At 38.4% G+C, this 22,137-nt stretch overlaps 1 protein-coding gene across 1 annotated transcript in view; it reads right to left on the reverse strand.

The window, feature by feature from the left end:
- The window catches only part of PLCB1 (phospholipase C beta 1), a 498,146-nt gene that overhangs the window by 453,594 nt on the left and 22,415 nt on the right, over positions 1-22,137 (reverse strand). The window contains exon 2 of the mRNA XM_034432348.3: positions 3,993-4,070. Coding sequence (XP_034288239.1) covers positions 3,993-4,070 — 78 coding nt within the window. The remainder of the gene's footprint in view (positions 1-3,992; positions 4,071-22,137) is intronic.

Below are 22,137 nucleotides of genomic sequence, written 5' to 3' on the forward strand. Positions count from 1 at the left end.
ATGAAAATATGTTTGTTTGTTGTTGTTGTTTTTTACAAAAAGCAACTACAATGTAACCTTAAAATGTTTTTTTTAAATGTGTAATTATTTACTTTGGATAAAATTAGATTACATGTACTAAGACCTCCTATTCAAATAATAACTAGAGAAAGCATTATAACCATGCTATTTTTCTCTACTAGAAGGGAAATCAAACTGACCTGAAAGATAACTTTTGAAATCTTTGGTTCTCAGAGATGACAAAAATCACCCACCAGAATTAACTGGGGAGTATCACAGCATCACTTCTCCCGATAGCTATATTTTTATGGTCCAACATTCCCTTTAAGTAATAAAGTAACAATAGGCAGGGTTCTTCCAAAGGATTCTGGATGCTAAGGAATGGCATGTGCTCTAAGGAACACTATCATCATAGCCGTTTTGGAAATTCCACTTTCTCTTCCCCTCCTGGAATAATCAGCATTCCTAGTTGTGCCGCCTACCCGATCTTAGTAAATTACAAATGCCCCAATTACTAAAGGTAAAAATGGATAATGGCCAAATTATGAAAGTAAATGCTTCATTTATTTAGAAACAAAATGATATTGCTGACGAATGCTATGAGGAGGTTTGCCTCATGCAGTTTATTTGTGTGCATTTTATTTAACGCTTCTGCCATGTCATCATTTCAACGTATTATACTATGCATTCCCTTCCAGTCAGGGTGGATAAAAATCAATGATTTTTTTAAAAAAATCAAAAAAATCAGATTTTTTTTTATTTAAATTGGATTTTTTTTATTTTTATTGAATTTATGTTAATAAGAAACTTTTGGGGTAAAAATCTATCGTAAGATAGTTTTCTATTTAAGATACATAAATAATTTAGTTTATTCAGCATGAAATGGAGCTTAGTTATGTAGCATGAGGCTGTATATTCTGCAACACTGGGACTATCGATGAGTCAACAGTGGGTCAAAGGAGTAGCAGAGATGATAGTTGCTCTTTAAACATTATGATTTAAATCGAGTTGATTTAAATCAAGCCTTTTTACTAGTGATTTAAATCAAATCCACCCTGCTTCCAGTCATTTTGAATATTCTTGGGCCACACCAAAAGAGCAAATTAACAGTCCCAAGAACTTATACCATGAGAACATCTAAATTACACTCTAGTGAGGGGACAAGGGAAAGACTCTTCAACTGAAAGAAGAATTGCAATTTCTTTTATCTCTAGGTGAATCAGTCTACTGACTACAAGTAGTCCTCGACTTACGATCACAATTGAGCCCAACATTTTTGTTGCTGAGTGAGACATTTGTCGAGTGAGTTTTACCCTATTTTTCTTGCCACAGTTGTTAAGTTGTTACACAGTTGTTACACGGATGCCAAGTCAATTTGGCTTCCCCATGGACTTTGCTTGTCAGGAGGTTGCAAAAGGGGACCATATGACCCCAGGATAATGCAACCATCATAAATATGAGCCAGTTGCCAAGTGTCTCAATTTTGATCATGTGACTATAGGGGAAATTGTCATCAGTCACTTTTTTTCAATGCTGTTGAATGGTCACTAAATAAACTGTTGTAAATCAAGGATTATCCGTACAAACACCTACACATAAACAAAACATCATATTGTAGAACAGAGACATTTTTCAATGTATATTTTTTTTCAGCTTGCCTGGCGGTAGACTGTTGGAAGACATTAGAAGAAAATACCACTTTTAACTTTTTTTTCTCTAGTAGTAAAATACAACACTCAGAGCTTTCTCTATTAATATGCACTTTCATTGATCAATCAATATGACTTCCCCAACAGACTCACGGTTAATCAAATCATCTTGTCACTTAATCATTTCTGAGTCTTGCCCACCCATAAGCAAATAGCTATGAAAAAAAAAATATGATAGCTGAATTCTCTGACTTCCAAGTTTCTTGTTTTTTTTCTTGACACATGGTGATGTGTCCAAAAAAATTATAGACTCATGTGAAGCCTGGGGCAAAACTGTTAATTCAATCACTGTTGGGCCAAGAAATCATAAATACCCAAAAAGTGCTATTATGACAATACTAATAAAAGAATAGTAATAAAATAGAGCCAGTTTAATCTAGTGGTTAAAGCATCAGGCTAGAAACCAGGAGACTATAAATTCTAGTCCTGCCTTAGCCTTGAAAGCCAGCTGGCAACCTTGGGCCAGTCACTCCCTCTCAAACCAACTCACCTCATAGGGTTGCTGTTGTTGTAGGAAAAATAGGAGGAGAAAGGCTTGTTGACTATGTTCACCTCCTTTAGTTATTTGTAAAAATAATAAAGGTGGGATACAAATAAACATATTTTTTTAAAAACCTGCACTCAGAATAATCCCCTTTCTCAGTATGTTAATCATCATTTTCATACCACCAGCCTTGTGCAAGTCTGTCTAAAAAAAACGCATCTCTGTGTATAAAGATTTATGCCCAAACTACAATATGTGAAATGAATATTTGATCTTCTGATGTTCTATTTTTACTTAAATAAAGCTTCAAGGGATCTGTATTTTACCACTGGCATTTGTGGAAGTTTTATTCGCTGCCATGATTGTGGTCACTCCAGAAAATGCTTCTATTCTACATATTAAATCTAAACAAAATAGGTGCCTTTTACGATCTTAAGCAATTTAAGTCAGGTACACAATTTAGATGAATTTTAAACCCTTTTTATCAGTGTCACTGCTCCAACATAAACCATCCCCCTGGATTTTTCTGTGTTTATGTTAAAATAAAACAGGAACCATGAGTAAGACATTAGGTTGCTATGTTTATGCTGTAGTCCTTCAAATGATCAAAAAGGCAATTAAAAGTATAACAAATAAAGTAAATGGCTGCTATTGGATTCACAAGAATCATAAAGTTTTGTAGAAGTTCACCTCAATATCTAAAGTATAAATTCAGAAATGATAGCTACCCTAGCAAAATTTAAGTCCATATTTCAATGAACTCCTTTTTGAAAAATGAAAAATGTTTTTGTAAACAAAAAAAATATAAATTTGTTTTGTGTTCTTTGACAGGACAAAAACAAGAGCCCTTTGCTAACCAGAAATTTGCTTATTCCCCCTTAGTATGCTACTAAGAATAAACCATAGAATTTAGATAAATAGATAAATCTATCATCCTAGAAGATTTACATAAGATTTCCTGTTCTTTTTTTTCTAATCGTTTTCTAGTAACTGAAAGGTAAATGCTGGTATTTACTGCAGATTCTTCCTTTAAGACTTTTTTAAACTAATCTTTCAGTAGTTGCTAACACTGTAAATAAGTGTCCAATTTCTAAAGTCAGTTGATCTGTTTTTGTTTTGCCAAACAGAGCCTTAAAAGATACACCCTGGCAAATATTTCTAAATCCATTAACTAAAGAGAAAAATGCTCCTCTGACCTTTACAAAACAGGGCATTTTACATATCCATGATCCCTCAAATAATCATTTCAAAAATTTTATGCCACTCTTTCAAGATTCTTGGTTTCTTCTAAGCCAACAGAAAGCACAAAACCCTAGCAAGTACAAGATTATATATGAAGATATGCTGAGGGAATGAGTGCATCCTTCCTCAGTATATCATATATCATCTTTCAAACCTGTTCCTGAAGTTCATAAATTGCAAAATGCCCCCCTTCCTTGCCTGATTTTTCTTTCACTTGTGGCTAAATTTCTCTGACTTAGCCCTTTCTAGAGATGTTGGAATAAATGGCAATGCTTGCTGGCAGTGATAAGGAGTTGCAATTCAATATATTTAAACAGGATGGCCAAGTATCCACAGCTTTAAGTATCAGCAGTCAAAAGAATTTGCAATCCGCACTACTGACAGTCAGAATTCAGTGATCCTCTGAAAATATATGCCAAAACAGTGAAAATGATGAACTCACTCAAGTGAATTTCACACTAACCAACAATTACTCAAGTCTCTCAATCATATCAACAAAGGGATCTTGTTAAAAAGAAAAATGAAAAGCTAATTCAAGCAGTTCAGAATATTTTTACCTTATTTTGATCTGTCCAGTATAAGAAAAATCCATGTGGGTCTGTTCTGAGAAAAACTGTTGTCACGCTAGTAGAATCCTGCACAAAAACAAAGGAAGAAGAATTAACATGTGACATAATCTTGAACAGAAAATGTTTAGCTCATAACATATGCATACAGAAATATACCTAACTCATAACATATACATATAGAGAACAATACCTAGAAGGAAGTAAATTTAAACTACTGTAATTTGTTGTGTACTCAAGTCCTTTTTACTCAATAGGTGTTCACATAAACCATTTGAACAGACTAGGTAAATATGAGGGTGCCAATTAACTATACTACTATACTTTTATAACTCTACCTCAGGTGTATCCAATCCACAATCCAAGGGATGTGGCCCTGGACAACTAGTAATGTGGCCCCACAAGGTCATAAACTGTTTACACTATGTGATTTATATACATTAACTATATTATTATATTTTATATGAAGCCCAAGACAATTCCTCTTCACTCAACGCCACCTAGGCAAGCCTAAAGTATGAACACCCATGATCTACTCTCTCCATACTCCCAAACGCATTTTTGAAGATAAATCTGTCAGTACCCATTTGAAATCCTACTTTAAATGCCGCTAATTCAAAATGAAAGCATTACAGTTAATTAACCCCACACAAATATACACTGCAAATATATTCATCAAGTACTTTAAAACCTTCTCAATTTGCATAATTGTTGAATGAGACCAATTGACAATGCTGCCGTATCACAACATTTGGGAAGCCAATCGCATCTCATAGCTAAGCAATCAAGAACTTGGCTTCTCTCTTTGGAGAACTGCTTTGAACGGGGAAGCATTTGAAAATGTGTCCCCTTCAATTTCATTGAGTTGACATTGCAAGTCAATTTCCATTCAACATCATTTTTACATTATCTCCTCTTGAAGTATACAGCATGATTCTTAGTTGGTTGATATGCAGCTTTTTTCTATGTGTTATCCAATTATGCTTACTGTCTATCTGACACCTGCTCTGTAGAGCCTATAAATTCCTCTATTTCACAACTCTTGCTTTTTAACATCCATATTTTTTTGAGAAGTACTTTACAGAACCACCATCCCTCTCATTAGAGACAGAATGTATATAGGAAGGAGCTTCAGTATACACACAAAAAAACCCACATGTAACCTTGTGCTTTTGTTTGCTTTAAGCAAGGGTCAAATAGTATATTTAAATAGTCCCCTTGGACTCGTCCTTGATGTGTTAACTGACATAAGCCTAATAAATATAGTAACTAGGAAGCCATAGTTGATCTGTTCCTTTAGTAACTGATTTCAAGCAAAGGATAATACACCATAACAGGAAGCCACAAACTGCTTTCTTCTGTGTCCTCATCTACTTGAGCTAAACCAGCACTTACGTCCATTCATTTGTCACTTGAGATTATTTTATTTGCTTCTGTAGAAAGTTTTTAAAAAATAAAACAGAGCTCATAATATCTCCCCATAAATAAGAGACATTAATTCACACGAACATACAAAATCATTTGTTTTGCCTCAAATTCAGTTTCTACATGATACAATTATTGTTATCATTTCCCCATTAAAACATATTTTTGCTGCACTAATTTGTTCACTTTTAATACCCTGTTTTCCCCAAAATAAGACATCCCCTGATAATAAGCCCAATCGGGCTTTTAAGCGCATGACAATAAGGCCAAGAGCTTATTTCAGGTTTAAAAAAAATATAAGACAGGGTCTTATTTTCGGGGAAACATGGTAAGACTAAATAAATTAAGAATCCCCATCTGAAAATGTTGTATAGATTTTCATATTTTACTACAAGTAGTCCTCATTCATTTAACAACCGTGTTGCTAACTTAACAACTGCAGTGATTCACTTAATAACTGTAGCAAGAAAGGTTGTAAAATGGAGTAAAGTTCACTTCACTGTCTCACTTAGCAACATAAATTTTGGGCTCAATTGTGGTTGCAAATGGAGGACTACCTGTGTGTCTAATAGGATGGTTAAAAAATAGAATAGAATAGAATAGAATAGAATAGAATAGAATAGAATAGAATAGAATAGAATAGAATAGAATAGAATAGAATTCTTTATTGGCCAAATGTGATCGGACACACAAGGAATTTGTCTTGGTGCATATGCTCTCGGTGTACATAAAAAAAAAAGATACATTCATCAAGAATCATAAGATACAACACTTAATGATAATCATAGGGAAACAGTCAATATAAATCTTAAAGATTTAAGCAACAAAGTTACAGTCCTAGAGTCATAAGTAGAAGGAGATGGGTGATAGGAACGATGAGAAGATTAATAGTAATAGTAATGCAGACTTAGTGAATAGTTTGGCAGTGTTGAGAGAATTATTTGTTTAGCAGAGTGATGCCGTTTGGGAAAAAACTGTTCTTGTGTCTAGTAGTTCTGGTGTGCAGTGCTCTATAGCGTCGTTTTGAGGGTAGGAGTTGAAACAGTTTATGTCCAGGATGTGGGGGTCTGTAAATATTTTCACAGCCCTCTTTTTGACTCGTGCAGTATAGAGGTCTGCAATGGAAGGCTGCTTGGTAGTAATTGCTTTTTTTTTTCTTTCAGAAGCATATTGTAGCTACAGTACATGATTCTGTACATGACATAGGACCAGGATATTTACGGGACCGCCTTCTGCCACCAATAGCCTCCCACCGACCAGTCTGCTCCCACAGAGAGGGACTCCTCAGGGTACCGTCGGCCAAGTTATGTCAGCTGGCGATACCCAGGAGGAGGGCCTTCTCTGCCGGAGCTCCTGCCCTTTGGAATGAACTGCCCCCAGATATTCGTAACATCTCTGACCTCTGGGTCTTTCGCTGTGCCTTCAAGACCCTACTGTTCCGACAGGCGGGGCTGTCTAACTGAATGATTTTAAATTGGGTTTTAATATTGGGTTTTTAAAATTTGGCCAAAACTATTTAATGATTTTAATTAATTTTAACTATGATATTGTATATTTATGTTTTTAATCTTGGCTGTACACCGCCCCGAGTCCTTCGGGAGAAGGGCGGTATATAAACAAAATTATTATTATTATTATTATTATTATTATTATTATTATTATTATTATTATTATTATTATTATTATTATTATTATTATTATTATTCCCAGCTTCATTAGATAGACCAGACCAAGAATAACTCACAGAAACACCAAGAAAACTTTGATTGAGAGTATTTATAAAAAGAGAATCTTGCAAGTCTAATTGTGCTATGTCTCCTTCCTTTCTTATTCTGTTCCCATATGAATAAGGGAGGATTCTGAGTCACTTGCAAATGCTTTCTGCTTCTTTTGGACTTCAACCATGTTTTTCTCATCCCTCTGGGAACAGATCTAGCCGATCTCTGTCAAGATCATCTTCCCTATTCTCTACAACAATTGATACAACTGTGTAACACAAAAGAAAGTTAAGAAAAACTAAAATTTGGTAGCCAAATACTAAATAAAAATGATCCACTACAAGCAATTCTTCAAGATTCTTCCTCTTTACAAACCTAACAACGTATGTATGTGGACCAGGTTAGGAAATCAAAAACATGCAAGGCAATACAAGTAGTCTTTGACTTACAACAGTTCATTTAGTGACCATCTGAAGATAGAACACCACTGAAAAAGTGACTTATGACCATTTTTCACACTTATGATGACTGCAGCATCCCCATGGTCGTGTGATCAAAATTCCGGCACTTGGCAACTGACTCATATTTATGACAGTTGCAGGGTCTCTTGGTCATGTGATCACCTTTTGCGACCTTCTGACAAGCAAAGTCAATGGGGAAGCCAAATTCACTTAACAACTGTGTTACTAACTTAACATGTACAGTGATTCACTAACAACTGTGGCAAGAAAGATTGTAAAGCAGAGTGAATCTCACTTAACCATTATCTCACTTAACAACAGAAATTTTGGGCTCAATTGTGGCCATAAGTTGAGGACTAGCTGAACTACATTTATTATAATATTAAGGTATCAGAATCTTACAAGTCTGAATGTCCTTCTCCCCACCTCCTTTTATCTTCATGACAATTAGGGAGGATTTGATCTGAGATATTTTCTTGAGTTACAGTTAGGCCCTAGACCTCTTTTATCTGATTATTGTCATCTTGGTAGCAGCTCTTTCTCCTCTTTCTTTTCTGGCCATTACATACATATCTATTTTATACCTCTAGAATTTCTTGGTGACTTCCATCCATGCGTTTATAAAGGTCCAGCTATCCTAGGAAGATCCTAGGGCCGTGATGTGCCACACGAAGCCATGTCTCCCAGCACGTGCAGCCTTGCCTGTTTGTCTTCTGGCTTTCTGGCACGCATGTGTGCGTGACAATCAGTGCCAAAAAACAGTGTGCGCATGCACGCTGGCCAGCTGATTGTTGCGTGCGCATGCGCACCAGAACCCGGAAGTTCGGCTTTCCCAGAGTGTGATCCCTTCAAGCATGCAGCAGTGCCAAAAATTGGCCTGCGCATGTGTGCCAGCCAGCTGATCGTCGGGCACACATGCGCACTAGAATCCGGAAGTTCAGCTTTTCCAGAGCACAATGCCTTTGCGCCTGCGGCAGTGCTGAAAACCGGCATGCGCATGCACGCCAGCCAGCTGATCATCAGGCACGCGTTCATACTAGAACCTAGAAATTCGGCTTTTCCAGAGCACAGCCCCAACGAGTGCATGCATGCGCACGACGTTTCCATGCAACCTTTTCGGCACTCAGTGCAGAAAAGGTTCACCATCACTGTCCTAGGGGAACCTATCCCATATGGGGGAATCAACCAAAATCAGCTAGGTATTACCATTTTTGTACATCATTCTACCATATTAATTTTTCTACCACATGTACCTAAGTGCTTGTAGGAAGAGATCTGTGTTAAATTCTGATGGCAGAAAGTCAGAAGGAACTATAGCTATTTTTCAGCTAACAAATTATTTTAAAAAGCATAAACAGTTTGAGTTGCACCTCATTTCCTCAGATGCATGGAGTGGATTGACGGATGTAGGATTTAAATTGGGATGAGACGGGGAAAGGGAGGGGAAGACACAGTTGTGATATAGCTACAATGTACATGTGAGGCAGATTACAAGTATCTTATCAATTAATAACTGCAATGTGTTAAAAACTCAGAGGGCCTGCTGAGACCTTCTGAACTTGTTAGATAGCTCACACAAGGAAATCAACTCCACAGGAAGGCTAGAATTGGCTACTGAGTGGATATTATAACAGCATCTTGTAAGTCTAACTGTGCTGTTCTTCCTCTTCCTTCTTATAGTTCTTTGAATTACGGACATATCTGCCTGACCTGCTTCCAAATGTTATCTGGCTGTTTCAGACTTTAAAAAATGCTTCAGCTCTTTTTGCCTAGAAAACAACTCTTGCATATCTCTGTCAAGATCATCTTCCTTATTCTCTATAGATTGTCTGAAACCTTTTGATGGGAGTTCAGCAATGTCTTGCTCAACACTGCTATTAAATTTCCCGGTCTGCCATACTTGTCCCGGGAGACTAGTGAAAAATCAACTCATTTTTCACAAGCAATGAATCCAAGGGACAAAACAAGAGACATACTTAGGCAGCAATAAACGAGAGTATTTGTAGCTCAGTTGAAATGAGAGGTGCTTGGTGCTCTCTGAGCTTGGTTGTTTTCTTGTAGACATTTCATTACCCAAAGTAACATCATCAGTGTACTGATGAAGTTACCTAGTTTGGGTAATGAAATGTCTGTAGGAAAATAACCAAGCTGAGAGAGCACCAAGGATTTCCCACAGTGAGGTAAGATCCTGAGTTCAAAGCATGGCACAGCATTATTACTGCTTCCTTGAGCGAGGGTGTCCTACCGGCTGCCTTGAAAGAAGCGGTGGTGAGGCCCCTCCTCAAGAAGCCCTCTCTGGATCCAGCTGTTTTGGCTAACTATCATCCAGTCTCCAACCTTCGTTTTATTGCGAAGGTTGTTGAGAGTGTGGTGGCGTGGCAGCTTCCACAGTACCTGGATGAAGCTGTCTATCTAGATCCGCTCCAGTCCGGCTTCAGGCCTGGGTACAGCACGGAAACGGCATTGGTCACGTTGGTGGATGATCTCTGGAGGGCTCGGGATAGGGGTTGCTCCTCTATCCTGGTCCTGTTAGATCTCTCAGCGGCTTTTGATACCATCGACCATGGTATCATGTTGCACCGGTTGGAGGGGTTGGGAGTGGGGGGCACTGTTTTGCAGTGGTTCTCCTCCTACCTCTCTGACCGGTCGCAATCTGTGTTGGCAGGGGGGCAGCGGTCGACCCTGAGGCGCTTTGTTTGTGGGGTGCCGCAAGGGTTGGTCCTCTCGCCCCTTCTGTTCAACATTTATGTAAAGCTGCTGGGTGAGATCATCCGTGGCTTTGGGGTGGAGTTCCATCAGTACACTGATGACACTCAGCTGTACATCTCCACCCCAGGCCACCCCAATGATGTCCTTGAAGTGATGTCCTGGTGCCTGGAGGCCGTGCGGGCCTGGATGGGGAGAAACAGGCTCCGACTCAACCCTTCCAAGACCGAGTGGCTGTGGCTTCCAGAGTCCCAATATAGCCAGCTGGTGCCATTGCTGGTTATTGGGGGCAAATCATTGGCCCACATGGAAAGGGCTCGCAACTTGGGCGTCCTCCTGGGTACATGGCTGTCTTTAGAAGAGCATATGACGGCCGTGGCCAGGAGGGCTTTTTATCAGATCCGCCTGATACGCCAGTTGCATCCCTTTCTAGATCGGGACTCCTTACGCACGGTCACTCAGGCACTCGTCACTTCCCGCCTGGATTACTGCAATGCTCTCTACATGGGTCTCCCCTTGGGGTGCACCCGGAGGCTCCAGTTAGTCCAGAATGCGGCCGCGCGGGGGATTATGGGGAGCAACGGGGCGCTCCCATGTGACATCTCTCCTGCGCGAGCTGCACTGGCTTCCTGTGGTCTTCTGGGTGCGCTTCAAGGTGTTGGTCACTACCTTTAAAGCGCTCCATGGGTTAGGGCCGAGGTATCTACAAGACCGCCTTCTGCTGCCAATAGCCTCCCACCGGCCAGTTCGCTCGCACAGAGAGGTCCTCCTCAGGGTGCTGTCGGCCAGACAATGTCGGCTGGTAACCCCCAGGGGGAGAGCCTTCTCTGTGGCGGCACCTGCCCTCTGGAACGACCTACCCCCAGAGATACGCACGATACCAGACCTCCGGACTTTTCGTTGGGCCCTGAAAACACATCTATTTCATCTAGCCGGGCTGGCTTGATCCCATCCTTGCGGTTTTAATTTGTAATTGGTTTTAACTGGGTTGTTTTAAATTGATGGCCAAAATTATTTAATGTCTTTTAAACTGCTTTTAAATTTTATATGTTGTGTTTTACCATGGCTGTTCACCGCCCTGAGTCCTGTTGGAGAAGGGTGATATACAAATAAAATAAAATAAAATAAAATAAAATTAAAATAAAATAAAATAAAATAAAATAAAATAAAATAAAATAAAATAAAATAAAATAAAATAAAATAATAAAATAAAATAAAATAAAATAAAATAAAATAAAATAAAATAAAATAAAATAAAATAAAATAATAAAATAAAATAAAATAAAATAAAATAAAATAAAATAAAATAATAAAATAAAATAATAAAATAAAATAAAATAAAATAAAATAAAATAAAATAAAATAATAATAAAATAAAATAATAAAATAAAATAAAATAAAATAAAATAAAATAAAATAAAATAAAATAAAATAAAATAAAATAAAATAAAATAAAATAATAAAATAAAATAAAATAAAATAAAATAAAATAATAAAATAAAATAAAATAAAATAAAATAAAATAATAAAATAAAATAAAATAAAATAAAATAAAATAAAATAATAAAATAAAATAAAATAAAATAAAATAAAATAATAAAATAAAATAAAATAAAATAAAATAATAAAATAAAATAAAATAAAATAAAATAAAATAAAATAAAATAAAATAAAATAATAAAATAAAATAAAATAAAATAAAATAAAATAAAATAAAATAAAATAAAATAAAATAAATAAATAAAATAAATTGTAAACATGCCACAGCTAGATTTTTTTAAAAGCTCTCTGTGTTTTCTCTCAGGGAGTGAGGCCACTAAATAACACAAGCTGAGCCTTTACCCAAATGCACAGCTGAGGCCTATTTCTTATTGTTTACTCTCCTCTGGCTTGCTCTTTGGCAAGCCCCTCTGATCTGTGGACTTCGGCCTTCTGCTGCTGTATCTTTAAAGCATGCCCCTGTTTAGGACTAGACGGCTGAAGTTCAGAGTCTGAGTTACTGTCAGTGGGTACAGGCAGGGAATCCTGAAGCTTGCTGGATCTTCCCCAGCCAGAACAGGATCACTGGCTTCAACATTGCTGGAATCCCCTCTTCTGGGACCACTATCCCTAGATGCCCCTAGTTCTCTTTCCTCCTTGTCATCATCATCAGAACACAAGACCAGCAAGACCATAACATGGGGAATGTAACCACTGAATTCCTTGTGGTGGTCAGATCCTTCAATGTTGGCTCTGGAGTTCTCTGCAACTATTTTCCACAATGAAGGAGAAGAACATTCATCTAATCTACCCTGGCACCGGATAGATCCAGCTAGCTTCCAAACTAAGGGAACCTGATGTTGTTTCTGAGGGTCTGACATACAATTTGACCGAGACCTCAGTCGTTGGCTTGAATGGAGAGACAACAACGGCCTTGATTTGGGCTGTTCTCATGCAGATACTCTACCTGTGAACCAGGGATGGGTTCTACTTACCTTTACTACCGGTTCGCAACAGGATCGCACACAACGGGATCATGTGCAGATTGCTGATGATGACATCTGGGGCGGTGGGTGGGGCCGGTTTTACTACCAGTTCTTGCGAACTGGTCCGAACTGGGGGACACCCACCAGTGCTGTGAACCCTAAAAAGCCCCTTGCCCTTCCCTAAAACTTTAGCAAGTTTTTTTCCTCCTCAAGAATTGAGTTAGGATTTTGGAGGAAACCATCTGAAGAACTGGCACAGGATCAGAATATGTCATGTTTTGGGTCTCATGTTTCTGCTATTTTAATTGTGATGTTCTCATTCTTATTGTTTAACTTCTTGGGTTTTGAATCCTATTTGACTCACCCAGAGTTGCGTTTTGTAAGCTGGATGTCCATTCAAAACTGTTCAAATAAATAAATAAATTCCTAGGCTTGTCAAAGTTCATTTTCAAATGTTGAGGCACAGCCAAAGGTATCAAGCTCCTACGAAAACAAACACCACTGAGTCATGTGCATTTGCAGTTTGTCACAGACGGAAGGTCATAAACATGTCAACTTTTTACATAAGGAAGGATAATGCATTGCTGTTTCTGATTGGATGTTATTCTGATTTTTTTTAAAAAAAAAAACCCAATGAACCAGACTGTGACCTCATATACTATTAGATCTTTTATTGTCAGTGCCATCTGGTATATGTAGCTCCCCCTGACAGGCTATACATTTCTCAAGAGTAATTCTGAACACTGAGGGAAGTTCTTGGCCTTCATTTATCCGCTTGGCAAATAGCTCTTCCTGAGAAACTAGGAGCTTAAAGGACAATCTTCTCTTATATCAAACTTCTACTGTTCAGGAGTTATTAGCAACATGTTTTACTATTGAATTATTTGGGGGAGAAGGGGGAGAACCCTAAATTGTTCATTAACGATGAACTATTTTCCCCCTCAGCTGTCTCTTTGTGAAAGCATCTTGTCCATCTGAAAAATACATTCTGTTCACTATAAGAACTGTCAGATATATATGACTCTCATACAATATAAAAAATTGTTCCAACCATAAATGTTCAAGGTATTTCCAGATGAAATGTGTGATACCATTCTCTTATGATAATGTCTACCAATATATCTTCCTCTGAAGCTTTTTTTTAAAAACCTGCAAAAAAGGAAGGTTCCAACATTTTGAATGACTTTCAGCATAATCCAGGTTTATCTTCCAGGTATTGATTTGTTCTGTGGTGGTTTTAAAAGGCCTTCTCTGAAGCTGTTTTAGGTGCTAAATTACATTCTGATGATGCTTCTAAGTTTTTCACCATTTTATATATAGGCTACAATGATTACACTGATTCCTAATCTTCCTTCTTTTCTATCAACTACATGAACCAAAGGAAGAAATGTTTTAAACCCAGAATTGTGTGACTTACCTACCGCAATCTTAGTTTCAAGTGCTAAAATTATGACACGTTTATTATATATTTGTATCCCAGTTCTGAACAGAAAAGTATTCATATTCTTATCACCTTTCTGAAGAATCTTCAAGGATAAGAGTTTTGCCATTAGAATGTATTTTTTTTGCACATCAATGTATTTCTTAAATAATTTTAAGTAGTTTATGTTTGTTTTTTCTGAGTTATAAGGAGTTAAGGACCTAGGGAGAATATGAAATGTAATAATTTGTTAGCATATTTTAGTTCTTGATTTATGAATGCTATACCCTGTGCTCATTCTGGGAAGTCTAGGGAGGGGGGTGGGGGGGAGGGAGGGGAAGGGAGGGGAAGGGAGGGTGGGAAGGGGGAGGGCGGGGGTGAGGGGGGAAGGGTGGGGGGTTGAAAATGTTTGTATTTCTTATAAAACTTTTCAATAAAAAAAATGTATTTCTTAAATAGGATAAGGGCATTATATGAACATAATTAAGCTCTGCAAATGGAGTGACTAGTTAACTGGCAGCATTCAGTATTTGTGTCTATTTCCTTTCATGTTGCTAAATGCTGGAAGGCTACCAAATCTATCAAAAATGAATCCAGAAAGGAAAAAATCTGGGTAACATACATAACGGTTCTTGTGGAACGCTTCCAAGGTAAAAATTCAAACATTCCAAAATACTTCTCATACCCAATTGGACTACGACTTTAACAAGAGGATCTTCTCCCTATGTATTGGTGACAGTGTCACCTCTACAGGTAGTCCTCAACTTATGACCACAATTGAGCCCAAAATTTTTGTTTTCAACTGAGACATTTGTTAAATGAGTTTTGTCCCATTTTACGACCTTTCTTGCCACAGTTGTTAAGTGAATCTTTGCAGTTGTTAAGTTAGTAACAAGGTTGTTAAGTGAATCTGGCTTCCCCATTGACTTTGCTTATCAGAAGGTCGCAAAAGTTCCCGGGACACTGCAACCATCATAAATATGAACCAGTTGCCAAGGATCTAAATTTTGATTATGTGACTGTGAGGATGCTGCAATGGACATAAGTGTGAAAAATGGTCCTAGGTCACTTTTTTCAGTGCCGTTATAACTTCAAACAGTGAAGTCAAACACTGACTAAATGAACTACTGTAAGTCAAGGAATACCTGTATAATCAAATAGGGCCGATTAACGTAATATTTTACTTTTAAAAAGAAAATCCTAACAATAGGAACAGGTCAACTATAAAACAAATTGTTCATTGAGAAGATAGAGGACTTAAAAAAAAGGCCGGACAGTCACGTATAGTGTTTCCTTTAACTTGAATCCCTACCCTGAGTAAAGATTTGTATTTAATGAGTCAATTAGTCCCTTCCAACTCTATACATTGAGAAGCCAGTTAGTGTAATTGATTACCCTAACCCTAACCCTAACCCTTCCATACTACCACCTCTTACAGTACTAGACAACACAGTATCAACAGTAGAGACCTTCAAATTTTTAGGTTCTATTATATCTCAAGACCTAAAATGGACACCTAACATCAAAAACGTAATCAAAAAAGCACAACAAAGAATGTTCTTTCTGTGCCAACTCAGGAAGCTCAAACTGTCCAAGGAGCTGCTGATTCAATTCTACAGAAGAATTATTGAGTCTGTCAACTGCACCTCTACAACTGTCTGGTTTGGTTCTGCAACAAGACAGACACAGACTTCAGAAGATAATTAGAATTGCAGAAAAAACAATTGCTACCAACCTGTCTTCCATTCGGGATCTGTATACTGCACAAGTCAAAAAGAGGGCTGTGAAAATATTTACAGACCCCTGGCATCCTGGACATAAATTGTTTCAACTACACCCTCAAAAGGATGCTATAGACCAGTGATGGCTAACTTTTTCCGGACCGAGTGCCCAAAACGCACCCGAACCAAATGCAATGTGTGCGTGGCCCCCACGCATGCTCCTCCTCACATGCACGCATGGCTCCCTTGCACAGCCCCCCACCCCTCACGCATGCACGGCAGAGACCTGAAGAGCAGCTGGCCGGCGGGAGGCACACATGCATGCACAGCGGAGCTGAACTGGGGCAACGGCTCGCGTGCCATCAGAGAGGGTGCTGTGTGCCACCTCTGGGACACATGCCACAGGTTCGCCATCATGGCTATAAAGCACTGCACACCAGAACAACTAGACACAAAAACAGTTTTTTCCCGAACGCCATCACTCTGCTAAACAAATAATTCCCTCAACACTGTCAAACTATTCACTAAGTCTGCACTACTATTACTATTAATCTTCTCATCGTTCCTATTACCCATTTCCTCCCACTTATGACTGTAAGACTGTAACTTTGTTGCTGGTATCCTTACGATTTATATTGATTGTTTCCTAGTACAATTTGATTGTTTGTACTTATTTGTACCCTATGACTATCATTAAATGTTGTACCTTATGATTCTTGACAAATGTATCTTTTCTTTTTATGTACACTGAGAGCATATGCACCAAAGACAAATTCCTTGTGTGTCCAATCACACTTGGCCAATAAAGAATTCTATCTATCTATCTATCTATACTAATAATATGGATTAGTCTCAGTCTATAGCCATAGAGGGCAGAAGGAGTGACCTTGGTGAGCAGGAAGAAGACCTGCTACCAAGATAAAGTCAGATAAAAGAAAACAGAGTCCAAGACAGGAACGTACCCTGAGTAAACACCTCAGAAAAATTCCCCCTAGTTCTCACAAGATAAAGGAAAGGAGTATATTCACACTTGCAAGATTCTGTTAACATAACCTTATAATACAAATAGCACTGTTCTATATGACACTGGATTTCTTGAATGCCTAACAATAACATTAAAAAAAAACCCATTCTAGAATTGTCTGATTTGTGACAGGATCCTATGCTAACTCTTGCTGTAGCGAGCTCCATTTTCTGAAGGCCTTCTAACATAGAGGTTTCAAAAGTCTTCTGAGACATAGGTAGCATCCATTCCTCACAAACACATTATATGTTGTCAGAATAAAAAAAATAGTCAAAAAGAGTTTGTTCAAAAAGAATGTTTTGGGAAGTTGGCACCTCATCCCCTTAATAGGAAAGCACTGCCAAATCAGTTATAAGAACTATTTCCCACCTCTTCAATCAGAAAGATAGACTCTGTGGGAAATACACTAGGGAATTCCTATTTTAAGGTAATGCTTCTCTGCTTCATCCTTCTGGCTGAACAAAGACAGGGAAAATTCCTATTAACATAGGGCCAGATTATTAGAGTAGTTTTCCTTCTGAAACCTTCATGTTTAGGAAAGGAACAGAAACAGGAGAAATATAAATCCTCTATTTTAGTTGGGAAATATATTAGGGATTTTGCAATGGAAAGAGTAAAAGCAGGAAAGCTGACTGTCATTACTGAATTATTTGTGAGAAATTTTGGAGGGCAGTTTCCCAAGGCTATGTTTTCTTGTAAAATAATCCCTGAATGGCATGTCAAAGGTCAGTGACTAAAGAAAGGGCCTTTCCACCTATCATAGTTTACAAGAGCATGTTTGATTTAGTTTCCCGGTACCATTTACATTTTTTCCCCCTTCCAAACAAGCTAAAGCCTGAACATTTTTATTTCTATTGCAAAAGGCACAAGGAGGAAGGCAGATGGTAATTAGGTTCGCCAGGTCTTGCAAAATGCTGTTTGTACATCGTCTGCCTCATGTAAGCACTCCAAGTACAGCCTGACAAGCTAAGCAATAGGGATCAGCGTGCATCATCCATACATTTTTCAAGCGCCTCTGACTCTGTAGTTCTGATTTCTTCAAGGAACAGAATGACAAGTGTTGGAAATGATCCTGGAGGTCTTCTAGTCCAACCCCCTGCTCAATCAGCACACCCTATACCATTTCAGACAAATGGTTGTCCAATCTCCTTTTTAAAAACTTCCAGTGTTGGAGCACCCACAACTTCTGAAGGCAAGTCGTTCTACTGATTAATTGTTCTAATTGTCAGGAAATTTTTCCTTAGTTCTAGGTTAGTTTTCCCCTTGATTGATTTCTTCTTGTCCTGTCTTCTAACATTTCTCCAAGCAGAACATGTTCCAATATGGAAACTTCTCCAATCTATATGCAGACAGCTTAAGGTCATCTAGACCCCTCCAGATGCAAATCCGGACCCAAGCACATACCAATTTTACATTAATGAGGGACATTAATTCTCCTCCTTCTACAGCTGCTAACCAAAAGTGACAGCTGTTTTACAATCAGCCTCTATTAGTCATATGCTGGATAGTTTATTTGCTCATCTGGTCATCCAGGAGCTATCTTTCTTTGATTCATATTGCCGGGTTACGCTGTTAATAATTTATATTTATGTGATTTCTTATGTGATTCAGAATATATTTGAAACAGCAAGAAACTGCAAGCAATTTACTTTGCCTTACGTTGTGGGGTGAAGTAAACATAATTTTAGCAAAAATCTACTTCAAATCCGATTTTATAAATGATTAATAATGCAAAAATATATCAATCATTCTGCAAAACCCATCTGACTTCAGTTGTTTTCCATTGGTTGTTTTCAGGGGTGGGTTCTACTTATCTTTACTACCGGTTCGCAACGTGATCACGGACATACACTCGCTTCACTTGCGCGTCTTGCTTCTGCGCATGCGCAGATCGCCAATGATGACATCTGGGGTGATGGGCGGGGCCTCCCGCCGGTTTTACTACCGGTTTTTGCGAACCAGTCCGAACCGGGGGCAACCCACCACTGGTTGTTTTTTCCTAGCTTAATTTCTGGATTCAGACCAAGTTGATCTGAGCTCCTGGAGACTAAATGGACACAGCCATGCAACTCTTGTGGGAGCAATACAGAAATAGTTTGCTACTGTCATCTTCTGGAATGTTTTCAAGTTATTAATCTACCCTACAGCCCTGGCATTCCCTGATGGTATGCCATCCAACTATTAACCAGGCCCAATTTTGCTGCTACCTGCCAATTCTACATAGTCTAATGGAGAAAACAATGTCATTTAAAAATGGTCTATAAGACAATAAATGCTAACAAACACTAATGTTCTTGCATTTAAAAATTGGTAAGATGCAGATATTAGATTGAACAGGTTGACTGAATAATACAAATCTGAAATAGACCATATGGCTGGTACTTTGGCAATAAAAATAACGTAATTATGGCTGTTTTATTGATCCCATGAATTTCTGAGTTCTATTGTTCACTACTTATGACAATAGACATCCCATGCACCATTGGTTCATCATTTCCATGTTTCCTCACCTAAACAGAGAAACTGAGAAACCAAGGGTAGGCAAAAAAGCAGTGGGAACAGGAACGACTTCTGACTTCCTGCCAGCTTCCCCACTGAGTTTCCTTGTAGGGATCTGGAAGGAAGCCTTGGAAATCTTCCTTCCTTCCCAGCATGCAGGTAAGTGGCTGCTGCTCGGTGGAGGAGGGAGTAAAGAGATTATGAGACTGTCTGGGAAACTGTCATGGACTGTTGAAAATGAGTATCACATGACTGCAGCAGCAGCGGCAGCCAGTAGCACTGAAGCAACCACAACTTTTCAACTTTTGAACCTTGGTTCAAAAACTGTTGCCTTATGATGCATCATTTTGCCCAGTTAGATGTTATGACAAAAGCAGCTTCACTGCATATAAAACAAATCATTTATAAATTTAATTAATGTATCTCTTATGTTTTTTTTATTGATTTCACATATGTACATGGTCACCCCATTTACCAAAACACTCTGGGTGGCAAACAAAAACAATCACAATCTATAACTATTTAAAAAGGGGGCATAAAAATCAATAGCATTAGCAGTTGCAGACCCTTAAAAAAACCCTCACAATTAAAAAAAGAAACCTACACCTACCGTGTTTCCCTTTCCAACCGGAAAATAAGCCTTAGCATGATTTTTCAGGATGCTTGTAATATAAGCCCTATCCAAAAAACTAAGCCCCAGTTAAGATTGTCAGCCAGATGGGCACATTTAGTATGATATTTTCCTGAAAATAAGCCCTAATTGGTGAAACACGGTATATCAGAACTCCATCAATACCCTGATCCCAGTGCATGCAGGAACAGACTGGTCTTTACAGCCCTGTGGTGGCCAACAGGGTCAGGACTGCCCATATCTCAGAGGGAGGTGAGATATGGGCTTTCATAAGACAGGCACCATGACAAAGAAGGCATGCTATGAAATATCATCAAAAGACTGCTTCGCTAATTGAATCTGAAATTTGATCACTCTGCCCAATCTGTTGGTCAGAAACTATCAGGAGTTGTGGTCTCAGAAGGAACCTGGTCCCATGCTCTGTACAGCTTCAAAAGTGACAACCGTCACAAATTGCATTCAAAAGCCCATTGGGAGCTAGTGCAACTGACAAAGTTTCAGTGTTACATAGGCATAACATGGGGCAATTAGTACTCTCCATACTGCTGCATTCTGGACTAGCTGAAGCTTCCAAATGCTCTTCAAGTGGCAGCCCCATGTAAAGCATCTTGCAATAGCCAGCAGAGAGCTGGCTAAGGCACGAGTGACTTTAAGCAATGTTTCCCGGTCTAGTGCCCAAGATATAATTGTTTCCTCATCTGGTGCACAAGACATAATTGTGCAAAGGCTCTCCCGGCCACAGCTGTCACTTGCTCTTGAAGCAGGAACTGTGAATTCAGGAGAACCCCCACATTATGCATCAACTCTGCTTGGGGGGAGTATTGAAGCTAAATGCAAGTTCAACTTTGAACAAAGTTATCATGTCACTCCAATCAACAAAATGTGCTTTTAAGATTCAGTGTATAATTTGTTTTTGCACTTTTGCTTATGGTGTTAATGGGTGGACAATAATGATTACTCCCTGATATTCTGTGAGCTGTCTTGGGAACGTTTTGCAGAAGCTACATATTAAATACATTCGTTCAAGCATGTAAATAGTCAAGCTTTTCTATGAACACACACACAAACACACACACACCAGGAAACTCACACTGAGATTCATGTATCAGCCACAAGAAACATCAAAAAGCAAACTCATAATTTTGTCTCTTATGGATAAATTAATATCTGAGTTCATCTCTGAGTCCTTCGGGAGTAGGGCGGTATAGAAATCAAATAAAATAAATAAATCTCTCATTTAACCAGTTTCATAAAAGTCTGTTATGAAACCAACTTTGATACTTCAGATTCCTGATATTATCCCGCTCTTTTAAAGCCATAAACCTGAAAACCTATAGTGCAACCTTGTTCAATCTTATTCTGCAGTTAATCTCTAACTTTAGCAAGTTACTAAAGCTTGTTGCTTTGCAAATATGTTGAGGTTTACAAACCTTGGAAAAATTGAGCAAGTCGCCATTTGAAATCTATCTACCTGAAGTACAGTGATAAGCGGTTCAAGAAGAGTAGCCAAGAGTCAACAAGAGCCAGAGCCTGAAGCACAGATATTCTTAGAAGCCCTTCAGATTTTGACATATTTGCAGTAAACATCTGCTCATCTATGAAAGCTCTGACTTTTCAGTTATGCTCTACGGACTTCGGATTGGCATGAACTAATACTGTAATACTTCTCATGGGTGTTTGTCTACTTGAGAACCAAGAATCTCTTCGACTTTAACAACCCAAACCCAAGAAGCAATGAATTTATTTTTAACAGAACATCCGCTGAAAACAAACCTACCAATAATAGTCATACAACTGGCCATTAATAGGAAACAATTCTCATTTGTGTAATATATTCTATCCTGTGTATGAAATGAGCCTGTATGTGTGTGTGTGCGCATATGTGTGTGTGTTGTGTATACAATAGAATTAGGGTTACACCGAAGGTACTCAGGTGAGTCCACTCAGTGTTCCACTGTAGCTTGCTGGAACCCTTCCGAGACTCTGTTAAGGAAAACTGAAGAGAAACTCCATCTCCCATTGTAGTGGAGGCAGTGGTGGGATTCTGCCGGTTCTAGGCAGTTTGG

The sequence above is a fragment of the Pantherophis guttatus genome, chromosome 1, assembly GCF_059756535.1.
Source record: "Pantherophis guttatus breed Tessera chromosome 1, ASM5975653v1, whole genome shotgun sequence".
Taxonomy (NCBI): domain Eukaryota; kingdom Metazoa; phylum Chordata; class Lepidosauria; order Squamata; family Colubridae; genus Pantherophis; species Pantherophis guttatus.